General features: G+C 52.3%; 1 protein-coding gene across 3 annotated transcripts in view; it reads right to left on the bottom strand.

The window, feature by feature from the left end:
* Window positions 1-12,160, bottom strand: part of UNC13B (unc-13 homolog B) — a 300,680-nt gene that overhangs the window by 47,778 nt on the left and 240,742 nt on the right. For all 3 annotated transcript variants that reach the window (XM_059725356.1, XM_059725357.1, XM_059725358.1), the window contains one exon: window positions 5,521-5,647. In XM_059725356.1, the coding sequence (XP_059581339.1) occupies window positions 5,521-5,647 (127 nt within the window). The remainder of the gene's footprint in view (window positions 1-5,520; window positions 5,648-12,160) is intronic.

Here is a 12,160-nt window from a genome sequence, read left to right as displayed (position 1 = left end):
TACGGTAGTGTCATCTAGACAGCAATTTCTTTAGCTTACTAATAAGAGCATCATGGGTTACAGTGTCAGAAACCCCACTGAAGTCAAGGTGCATCACATCCACTGCTCTCCCCCCGTCCACAAAGCCCACCTTGTCACAGAAGGAAAATCAGGTTGGTCAAGCATGACTTGCTCTTGACAAATCAATGCTGGCTCCTCCTGATCAGCCTGTTATCATCTAGGTGCTTAGAGAGATGGATGACCTGCTCCATGATCTTTTAATACAGTAAGAGCGGATGTGAATTTAACACTGGTGAAAGGTGCCAGCAAGTACAGCTCTGAATCGAAGGAGCAGACAGAGCATGGAAAGAAGGCAGCAGGCTTCCCCTCGCTTCCCATCTGGGAAAAGGCAAGAAAATAGCTTAAATCAGGACAGAACTGGCCAGAAAGACCAGAGCTGACTGACCGGGGCATCTCCTTTGCGTCCCTGGACTGCGATTTGCTTGGCACCAGCCTAGATTCCTGGCTCACCGCACCGGACAATGTCCAGATGGTTAAAGCTTTCAGGCACTATGGGCATGGATGAAGGCACATAACAGATGGGAATGGATGGAGAATGTGGAGGTAGCCAAGGGCCTCTAGTGCATGTTATGATCGTTACGGAGATGGGCTGGATCTGAACACGTAACCAAGAGGAGAAGAGGGCCAACAACAGGACATGGATCCTGGGAGAGCCAGACCCCCTGTGCTCCGTCTTCTTGAGGGCTTTGTGTCAGTGTTTAAGCAGCAGCGTATCGTTTAAGGTTTCAGTGGGATGAAGCGTCTGCTGAGAATTCATTACCCTGCTTTGTTGTATGCAAGTATTCAAATACCGCAGCTGCGGCAAATCTCGGTTCCAAATATTACCAAACACGCCGCTTGCAAATCAGGGGAAAAGGTGCCCGTGCCTGGAAAAAAAAACAACACTCAGAGCTGCACAACAGAGCGCAACCTTCACTAAACAAACCATCGAGCTCAGACAAATGGTGCTAATTATGGGCTGCTGGAGTTTGAAAAGGATGCGAAATAATGTGCCAGACGAGAGCAAGTGTGAGCAAGCGTGTGTGTGCATGAGCGAGCGCAAACTGGAAGCACACTAGGTGACCTTAAATACCCTCCGTGCTATGCAATCTACTGCACGCTCAAGCTAACGCTGGCGACGACAACTGGCACCGTGTTAAATGCCAGCGGCAGCTCGTCTGTAGCCGCAACACGCGACCGAGACGACAACGGGAACATCGAGAGCTTTCTGCACCCCAGCAACGCTGCCGAGAGGCTCAGGCTGGCACGTGCCGTAGGACTCCAACTTTGGGAACAACTTTTCTTCCTAATGAAAACTTTGCTTTTTCAGCACAACTCATTTCTGGCCCAAGAGCTCCAGCACCATCAGGAGCCCCCCATCTCTCGCCAGGACCCCGAGATGCTAGCTGCTCACTGCCCCATCCCGTACCAGCTCAACGAAGGAGGCAGGGCGAGGGCCCATTGCACAACTGGCGGGTATTGCACAGGAGAGGGGGAGATGACTAACCAGCCCCTGCCGACTGCACGGTTCACATCTGGGGCACAGAACAGAGCCTACCCCGCAGGAATGGGGCAGCATGGCCCCCAAGCGCTTCTGGGCAGCATGCAGCGAGGGCCCAGCTCGGTGGGAGATGCGTTCTGCTGACATTGCCACCCACCCCTGCAAACACCCGCTCTGCAAGCTAAGTCCAGAGAGGAAAAGGGCCAGGACCCACTGCAGCACCGCACGGCTGCCGGAGCTGGACAGGGGAAGGGCACAGGCTGCCTGTGGCTTCCTCGGGGTGGGGGCTGCACGAGCAGAGGTGGAGATGGGGGAGGCAGGTCGCTGCATTGCTAGCTATAACCATTGACATGGAATAATGTGCATCTCCGGTGGGAAGAGGAGGATGAGTGAGGCAGGGGGACAGCTACAGGGAGGCAGTAAGAGAGGGGACAGAGGAACAGGGGTCCCTCCTAGGAGAGGGGCAGCGGACAGAGGGATGGCAGGGTGGATTGCCAGGGGAAGCTTGTTGCACTGCTGTATTTGAATGTTTTATTTCATTTTTCTAAGGGTTTTTTCTGTGTGCGTGTGTGTTTTTTTGCTCTCATACTTTAAGCTGCCCCAAGCTGTTCCAGGGGAGAGTGGCTTATACATCTAATAAATCAATCAATCTGCTTTCATGCAATGGCTTCACTGTCTGACCAAACTGCCTAAGCAAAGAGCAAGGGAAGACCCTAGAAAGCCGACAGGAGAGCTCTCCTAAGAAAATGCTCAGGATGCAAAACGAAGTACTTGGGTCATGAACTGCAGTCACTCTGGGGGCAAATACTATCTGGGAGCAATGCAAATCACTCCCCTCTGTGCCATCCTTAGCTGGCACCACTTTGAAGCACCTAATTACATAGTTGTAGATAAGTACTGTCGTCTCCATGGGCTCCCACGCATACTGGGCCAAACAACTTCCAATTAGAGCATAAATGCAGAGCTATTCCTCTCCATTCAAATAGTCTTTGCAAAGGTTGGCCCTCGTGCCCAGGGAGTGAATGACACAGGGAAGCACTCCCTGATCACAGAAGACATTTAACCCCTGACCCAAGGGATGAAGGAAGGTATTTAAAAATATTTGTTGAAGAAACTGCATCTGAAGTTATTTAAACTCAGTTCATTTCAGACAGGAGGGTTTTAATTGCTGTTAAGTAGCGAATACCCTTCTTCCCATGATTGCCTTGTGATGTGCAGGTGAAAGTGGTGCTTTTTTGACTCGATTAGAGGACACAAGGCAGACGTCCTCTGCAAACTGCAGCTTGACCATGCAGTTAGACTAACATGCCACAACTTGAGCCCATTGCTCCTTGTCCTGCCATCCGCCCCCACTGAGACCAGCCCAGCTCCATCCTCTTTGCAGCCCCCCTGCAGGGAGGTGAAGGCTGCTATTCAATCCCCCTCGGTCTTCTCTTCTGCAGACTCAGTCAGCCCATTTCCCTCCTCCTCTCCTCACCAGTCCTGTCCCCCAGCCCCACGACCATTTTCGTTGCCCTCCACTGGACTCTCTCTAATGTGTCCACATCCTTTCTGTAGTGGGGGCCCACAGCTGGACACAGGACTCCAGATGTGGCCTCCCCAGTGCTGAATAGAGGGGAAGGATCACTGCCCTCCATCTGCCGGCAGCGCTCCTACTGATGCAGCCCAGGATGCTGGTAGCCTTCTTGGCACCCAGGGCGCACTGCTGGCTCCTGTCCAGTTTATTGTTGTCCACTTCCCCCGGCCCAGGTCCTGCTCTGCAGAGCTGCTGCTGAGCCAGAGCTCCATGAGAAACACGATGCTTACGTGTTTAAGTCCCTGGGTACACACAAAGACACCCCTAAGCAACATCAACTGTGCGTTCAAACAACAGGCAGGAAAGCAAAGGCAGGGCTTTCTGGATGAGGCCAAACCTACTATTAATGTTGAGTACTTGTTCCCCTGGTGCACTCGGGTTGTGGACAGACGACTCTTAACTGATTTCAAAGAGGATGTAGTCACCTGTTACGATGCACCCGTTATCCTGCTGTAGGAACAGGCAGGACTAACAGGGGCCAACTTGCAACAGTTTTGCTGCACTTGTGCAGCTACAGGACCACCCGGAGCTACCGGCTGCAATCTAACAGCTTAACACTGGCATCACTGGACACTGAAATCACCAGCAAGTCCGTCTACGCCGGAAGTCAGAAAGACAGAAATGCCTTGGACTACCCAAAAATGTCTAGTCTGACACGACAGTGCTACCAGATGTGAGCTAACATGTCTGAAAGGAGACGGAGTAAGCAGTTCTTTAACTGAAGGACAAAAAAAAAAAAAATGTACTGCTTTTGGGGAATTGGCCCCTCGAAGCTTTCAGCTGACAAGGACGGGTGGAGGCTCCTTTGCTCGGCTGCTGGCTATGTTGCTGAAGCAGTTTCAGAAAGTGAGGCTGGAGAGTTGAAAGAAAGTGAGAAATGTAGGAGTCAGCACCTGGAAACCTTCACCGGATTTTGCAACCAGAACCAGGTCTTCTCTCGCACCGCCGGGTCCTAGACAGGTTTGCACTTAGCCCCTTGCCTATTCAGGAGAGCAGAAGTCTCTGCTGCTGTCTGGACGATGGCATTTGGGTTCGTCTTGAGAAGCTTACTGATGTTTCAAGCTGAAGCAGAGAATTCTGCATTTAATGGCATGGCGGTGTTTAAAAATAGTACGTGACTGAGCAAATTAGTGTCTAAGGAAGCTAACCCGCTGCTATGGTTGGCGCCACAGGGATATTTTTGACAGGTGAGCAAGGTGATTGAAACAGTCTTAAGATGTAGTTAGTTATGTTTTTAAGGCTTTAAATTTTAGCATCGTTAAGCAGCAGAGAATGCTGACGAAGGCGCAGGTACACCCCGGTAACGGGCACCCTACAGACAGCCAGCGAGCTAGACTATCTGTACTGAGACTTAATGACACTCAGACAACATTTCCCATCCCCAGACTGCAGGGCTCCCTAAAAAAAAAGCTCAGCATCATTATCCTGATTTCACAGATGGGGAAGCTAAGAGAGAGAGCAGTCAAAATGACTCTCTCAAAGTCACAGTGATGCAGAGGCAGAGCCAAGAGGAAAAAGCAAGCCTCCAAGACTTCCAGTCCTATGCCCTGGACCCACCACACTCCCTCCCATTGCTTTAATAATCTGGATTTGGGCTACAGACCTTGGGAACAGTCATTACGCCACATGTCCCAAGTCAGACACGTTAGACCAGGCACACACAAACTGCCAGCGTCCAAATGGATGCCGTACTGGCAACCTGCAAGGAGACCAAGTACCGCATTCACGATATATCTTAGGTTCCAGCATTTAATGCCATGGTGCTGCCCGCAGGCATGACAAGTCTCAGGTACAAGCCAGAGCCCACAGCTCTCCTAATAAGAACCAACATCGGCCCAGGGAGGAGGACAGGGTTGCTGCAGGGGAGCAGAGACCTAGGAGAGCTCGGCTCAGGGAAGGAAAGGCAGGTGCTACTGCACCCAGATCTAAGATGCCAGCAGTGCATCACTAAGCAAAGTGCCTGTTAAAGAAGTACTACTAGCAAGGACTCCCTCCTCTGCCAGAGGTTTCAAATATTTACCCAAATGATCCTTGGAAAAAGCCACGGTCATCTGACCAGGCCAAGCATTTCACAACTGCCTGCATGCTCAAGCTTGCCCAGGCCACCGACCTGATTCAAACAACATCCCGTAAGTGTGCAAGTGCCAGGGATACCTCTGGTCATGACCGCTTTTCCTGGAGACTGATCTGAGACACTGCACCAAATGGAAGGTGATGGATGAAAGGAAAGAGCAGGACCAGAGAGAGCTGGGAGAGAGCAATTTTGTCTGTCCACGTAGTGCACGGGAGGCAGAAAGGGATGGAAAGTCAGGAGAAGGCTATGGGAGAGACAAGCGAACCCACTGAAGGAGGCACGAGCGTGTGCAAGCAACAGGACTTATGACAGTGGATACAACACACTTACGCTGGATACTCAGGCACTTTCCCCTTGAAGGCAGGCAGGTCCCGGACGTACTCGTTGTACAGCCATTTCACTTTGAAGTGCAAATTCATATAGTCCGCGCTCTTGCACAGCCGGTTCTTTTCGTGCTCTGTGGGGAAGAAAGCAGGCAGTCAGGTCTGAAATTAGGCCATTAGCTGCGCCGGGTAGAGGAGCAGGGTCTCCCTCAGCCCGCTCTGGGTTTAGGACACCACGTCTCCACAAAGCCACAAGATCTAAGTGGCCTGGGATTTCTGCAACAATTCGGGGTTGTTCAGCAATGAGCAGGTCAAGCTCTGGAGTTTATTTGTGCAGCTCCCTCTAACACTTCTATTTTTGAAGAGCTTCTGGTAGTCATGGTAATAAACGGAGAGCAATTGCTTATGGCCTGTCCTTTTAAAATGAGCTATCCTGGATTTCAACCTCCTACGAAATGAACAGTTGAAGCGAGGGACCGGGGTGCCGAGGGGGACTCGGAGCAGTGGAGCCACTTTGGGATCAGTCAAGTAGCGCTGAGCTCTTGCTGGCACGGGGATGGGGAGGGCGGGCAAGGGGCGGGCAGAGCTCCAGGGAAAGCAATTCCTCCCTCCATCCAGACAAGCCGCGGCGACGGCGTCAGGTGCGCTGATGAAAGGAGACACGAAAGCAGTATAACCTACACCACTCATCTAACCGGGGCTCAGTCCCTCTCATCCCCACTTCACAGCATTTCCTGCACCGGGTCTCTCACCAGTTCCCACGAGCAGTTTATCCCACCCTGCAGCCTCGGTCCCAGCTGCCTGCAGCGCGGTAAAGGCAGCGCGAGCTCTGGCACCCCCCGGTTCAGCAGGGTGCGGCTCTGGTACTTACTGTAGGTCAACAGGTGACAGAGCCATCGGCACCGCAGACCCTACGGTATGGACAGCCTGCCCCAGAGGCAGTGCCCAGCTCGAGGTCACCCCTTCCTACGCTGGAGAGAGGAGGGGGCAATTAAAAGATCCCTTAGCAGGCATGTGCCTTATTGCAATCGCTGCCTGGATTGCACTTTGTTTGCATGCTGCTTCGGGACTTCCACCACTTTGACTCCTTCCTCAGACTCTCCCCTTTTACACCTGATCTCCAGGAAATCTTGTCCACAGACACAAATGCAGCTGCCAGGTCGCGGGTCTGTCTCCGTCAGTCTCTGAGTGAGGCTGGATCCAAGCCTACTAAGATCAGCGGGGGTCTTTCCATTACCTGAACTGAGCTCAGACCAGGCCCTGCCTGACGAGCCACAAATAAGAGGGATGCTCACAGAGGACAGCAGCACAACACGGCAGACGCCAGGCATTTAAATATGTGGCTTTTCATGACATCCGCAGTCACGGTCCTAACGTTTCTAAGCGGTTCTGTGACCGTGATGGGCAAGGTCTCCAGGCACAAACCCAGCATTTATTGTAATGTAAATTTGGTGATATTTTCTGCAGGAGTTTCAAAACGTATTTACGTCCTTTTCTGTCGGGATCAGCACAGAGAAAGGAGAAATGTGCTGCTACCTATTCCCAGTAGTACAATTCAGGGGACCAAGCGGCCTTCTTTGCAGGAGCAGGGGGAAAAACAGCTGCCACCACAGCTGGCCGTGCCGCCACCGGCAGGGGTCAGCGCTGCCGTCCAAGCCGCTGCTACCAGGACATGCAGCCGCCCGGTGACACCTCCAGCTAATCCCATGAAAAATGCAATTCTCCCCACATGCAACTCGATGAGCTTTGCCACGTCACAGAGCAACGCAAGCAAGGGACGAGCTTTACAAACCTTCCTCGCACTAATACAGACTTGTTCTCTAAGGGGAGAAGATGGATTCATAACGAGTAGCAGACCTAGAGATGTCATACTGAAAAAAACCCCAAAACATCCAGTTCCTCGGGAAGAAATTGAAATGTCAATCTATGGGCAAATCTCTGGGGGAGGCCGATTTCGCACGCCAGGCTGCGTGCGATCCGTTAACCCCCAAAGTTGTTTTCAAGGGGCACTGAGAAAGGAGCACATTCGTGTTCGAGCTTAATAAGGCTGTTATTGCCTTAGTGCTCACAAAGACGTGCCCCACGCTCTCCCTCCGCAGCGGATGAGCTCCCGCCCTCTCGGCAATAGCTGCAGGAGCAAAGAGCTACGTGAGAAATTTAACATTAAGGCCGGGAACAAAGAGTCGTGATCGTGCAGCCCGTGTCCCTTGCGAGAGGAAGGAAACCCACGGGCAACGAGGACTTGGTTAATTTTGCTGCGTGGTGGCACTAGGGCTCTGCTTGAGAGTCGAGTCGCTCCTGCGGACAGAAGCGGCTGTCAGTTCACCAGGCCAGCCTGCCTCTGAGAGAGCGGGGCATCGCCCTCAAGTCCTTTTTCGAAGGCTGCAAGGAAATCATGCAGCTTTCTGGATTTGCATGAAATCCAGAAATCATGACTTCCTTTCTGGATTTGCACGACTTTGTAAATAGCAAAGCCTCGTCTGAGGACAAGTATTTGAGATGGAAGATCAATAACTTTGCCTATAAAGGAGGGATACGTGGTTTTATGAGCAGCTCGGGCCACGAGACAGAGCAAGCATTGCAATGAAAGCCTGTTTCAGCCGGAAGATGTGGGGTGAGGCTCCTACCATGTGCCGTCTCTGTGTAACAGGCAGTATCGGGCAGGTTACACTCGAAAATGCTCCCGGCAAGGTGCTGGCTGTCGGAAATTGCAAGAGGCGGCACAGAGTCGGCGCTCAAGGTCTGAGTGCAAACCAACGCCCCGAAGATCCACAGGTTCCTGGACTGACGGTCAGAAATTTGCAAAAGCATTTGAAAAGGATGTCTCCAAAACCACATCTCAAGTTCCTGAGCTGGGGAAAACCGGCAGCTCTGCAGACCTTTGCCATAACCGAGGAGAGCTTGGAACAACCTCCAACACCGGAGAAAGCCCTGGTGTGTCCAAGTTGGAGCAAGTGGGCTTATTTTGGTGGTGCACACCTGGGCTCAGGAGGGAAATCAAACAAACAATAGTCCCAAAAAGACTATTCTGATCTCACTTGGTAAGTCGAAGACCTCTCGTGTCCTAGACACTGAGGAACCAGGATCTCTGGCAGAGAGACAAGGTCCAAACGCATTGCCCTACCGTGATGCAGGAACACCGGGGAAGACTACGTGATGCTCTCTAGGCAAGGCCAACATCTCTCCAAACCAGTCCCACCAGGGTCAGGAAGGCATGACCAAGCTCTCAGCAACCTCTCCTTGTATGCAGGAGATGAGAGGAAGCAGGAAACACAAAAAGCCATTTCCCTCCAGCACGATCAAAAAGCACGCTGGCTCCCTGCCCGCCCTGAAACAATACGGACACCTCTTCTTCCAAGCTATAGCAAGACACCACGCAGCAGGGGCAGAGCAGATGGGCTCCAGGCGTCTCTCGACCTGTGGCAATGGTGAAACAAAGCAGAGGGCTGTTCTCCCCCTCGTTCATTCGTACCATCCTGACTTGTGGGAGAACAGCACTGGAAAAGAGTCTGGCCTTGGCTTTCAAACGAGTATCCACACACGGCTCATGCTCGGGGCCCGGCAATCAGAAGCAGACTCACCTGATGCCAGGAGAGATGGGTCCCAAGGAGCAGGGTGGCACAGGAGGAGGCTGCAAGTTGGGTGCAGGGTCCTCCGACAGCCCCAGATCGCGTGTGCAGCACCTTCGTTAGCCAAGGTTGCTGACAGCCAAACCAATTATTCTGGGCTCAGAGGGAAGGAGGTGCCACCCATTAGCCGGTTCATTACAGGGACGTTGCCCCTGGTCAAGTCCGCTTACCGTGGGATGGGAACAAACCAAGTGTCCCCATCCCCTACCCCACCCATTTGCACACACTTTAACTTGATGTCATTTGGCAATCCACACAAGGAAAACATTCGCCTTTTCCACCGTTGGGAGCCTGCTCTTGCTGAGGGAGGACCAACTATTCCCTACTACCCCCGAACAACATGTCCCTGTGGAAGCCAGGGACCTGACCAGGACTTTTAAGGCCTTCATCCTGCTCAAAAACCTCCTCAATCCTGGGCTGCACTTTCAAAAGACAAGTCCATAAACTTCAGCGTGCACCTTGGTGGGAAGATCAGAACAACCCACGCAGGACTACTCTGGGGAGACCCTTGGAAACGCCACCCTGACATCGTAACGGGGAGCTGGCACTCCAGATAGGCCCGAATCCTCCAACATCTCTGCCAGCACACCCTTCAGAGGACCCACGTGGTTTTACCGAGAATTCCCCATGACATCCCAGCCCAATAAGGCAGAGAAGGTCCCGTCCTCCTTCACACCCACAGGCTGCAGGAGGGCCACCAGCACTAACATACATCTGGATCTCTGTTGCAGCCTCTCCAACTCTCTTGCAACCATCTGGGAACGTCAAAACCAGAAGAGCCTCCTCCCTACCTAGTGAGCACGGACCCTGAGCCTCAAGAAAGCTTCGGTTATAAATACTTTTATAACAGGAATGGGATGCTGCAGCATAGAGCCCCTCCTCAAAGCACTGAACATACTTATTACGCCCACTTATACATAATATAATAGGCAACATGGCAGGGCAATGTTTAACCCTGGGTGCAGCATTTGGCCACAGCCCCTAATGACTCCAAATGAACAGAACTGCAACAAAAATACTTTGAAGGCACATGTTAGGAATCAGGACTCTTCTAGCTAGGCTAGTCAAGGATTAGACAGCAGAGAAAGGGAGGCTGGGCAGAGTAAACCAGAAGGGATGGGAAGAGCTGGGGTGCTTAAGCACTCAGCTTCTGGAGGGGTGCAAGCAAGGGGCAGGGAAGGACCCCCCAGCTGCTGTGAGCGCCAGGAGGAGCTGCCAGGGAGGATAAGATCAAATCTGCTTGCTCTGAAATTATACTAAGCTAGAGAAGAAAACATGCTAGAAGCAGAGAAGCTAAAACGAAGCCGGGTCATGTAACGACGTCCCTTCCAAACGCGTCCGCTCCCTGCAGCAGAATGCATGGCCCAGGATAAAAACGCTCCCGGGATGAGCAGCAGGAAGGTGCGTAGCTGCAGCCGAAGCAGGATCCTGGAGACTGGCGTCTACTGCAACCTATGCCAAGAGGGAGAGGGGCACAAAGAAAACGAAAACTCACCACCGCAAAAGAGGACTTTGCGCACACGGAAGACCGGTGGGGCTTGGGACAGAGAAGAGACAACAGTGAACGCCAGGAAGAAACGCTGGATGGGAACAGAGAAAACCGATGAACCCAGACCCACCATCGCCCCTTCCGCAGCCTACCTCAGGCCGCCCTTCCCACCCGGAGACCTGCTACTCGTGCTGGCCTCCTCGGTCCTTTATACAAGGGAAGGATTTCAGAAGCTACTGAAAGCAATACGGGGACAGCCTGCAGCTGCAGAAAGCACCAGCGTATCTCTTCAGGCAGAACCGAACTCCTGAGCCTTTCACCGAGGGTGACCCGCGTTTCAGCACGGTGGAGCAAACCCCTCGACCTCTTCTGAGATGTGTTAAGTGGGAAAACTCTCGGAGCTGGCAGCCCCCGTGGATTTCCGTTCAGCTCGGTAACCTATTGAACTGCAAAGAGCTCGGTGGCATCACGCGGCTCTTTTCCAGCAAGGGCTGTGTTTTCCCCTCCAACCACAACTGTTCTACAAAAGGTCTCGTTTCCCCTGCAGATGTCATCCACAAGCACACAAACATCTTGCAGCTGGAAAAGAGCTATTAAAAGCTTCTACCCCTTCCCTCAGAGGGGTGCAGGGACCTCCAGCTCGTGCTCGAGACGGCCAGCTGGGCTTCCACTTCCTTTCGCTGTCTAATAAGTCTCTTTTCTTGATGGCTGAACTAGAATTTCTTTGCTAATTTTATTCCACGTGGACTCCCTGCTCAGAGACCCTGCACCATGCTCATCCTTCTGGGAGCTTACACTTTCCAAATGCATGCACACAGCGAGGTCTCATCCTCCATAGGACAAGTCCGGCCTGCTTATCCATCTACCTACCTACCTGATTCATGTTCAGTTCCTTCCACCTTATCAGCTAGGACTTCCCGGTCTCTTCATTCTCTGCTCGTATCAAAATGACCTTCAACTTAGCTACTTCTACCCAAAAGGGACGTGCCCAGAACGAAGCAGGCACTGTACCTCCTGGCTGGCCTAGCTGTCCTATCTATTCTCAGGTGCTTTGCTGGTAAGAAGAGCTGGAGTCCCGCGTGGCTTGGAGTCTGCGCTCGCTGCATCGTGGAGCCGCCTCCCTGTGTAGGCGAGAAAGCCCTGCAGACCAGCACTGAGCCGTGCTGCAAGACAGTGGCCAGTTTTCCAGGAGGGTAAAGCTGGAGGTGAGCATTATATCCTGGGTATTTCAAATCACCGCCTTCTATACATTTCCCCCATGAATTTACCATCTAGACCAGAAACAGCCATGGATGGAACAAGCCTAAGGGATCCTTCTCTGGAGAAATGATGCTTGGAAAACCATAGCCAGCACAAACCCTGGTTTCCTTTAAGACAGGATAACAGCTAATCTTTGCTATTCTTTCCTAACACACCGTGACACTTGTGGAGACTATAACAAAGTCTCCGGTGCCGAGCAATGCTCGCCAAGGTGCTGAGACCTAGCATCTTTCCAACAGCGGGGGCAATTGCACAGGTGAATCCACTTC

The sequence above is a fragment of the Alligator mississippiensis genome, chromosome 3, assembly GCF_030867095.1.
Source record: "Alligator mississippiensis isolate rAllMis1 chromosome 3, rAllMis1, whole genome shotgun sequence".
Lineage (NCBI taxonomy): Eukaryota > Metazoa > Chordata > Crocodylia > Alligatoridae > Alligator > Alligator mississippiensis.
This window is presented reverse-complemented; position numbering and strand designations above follow the sequence as displayed.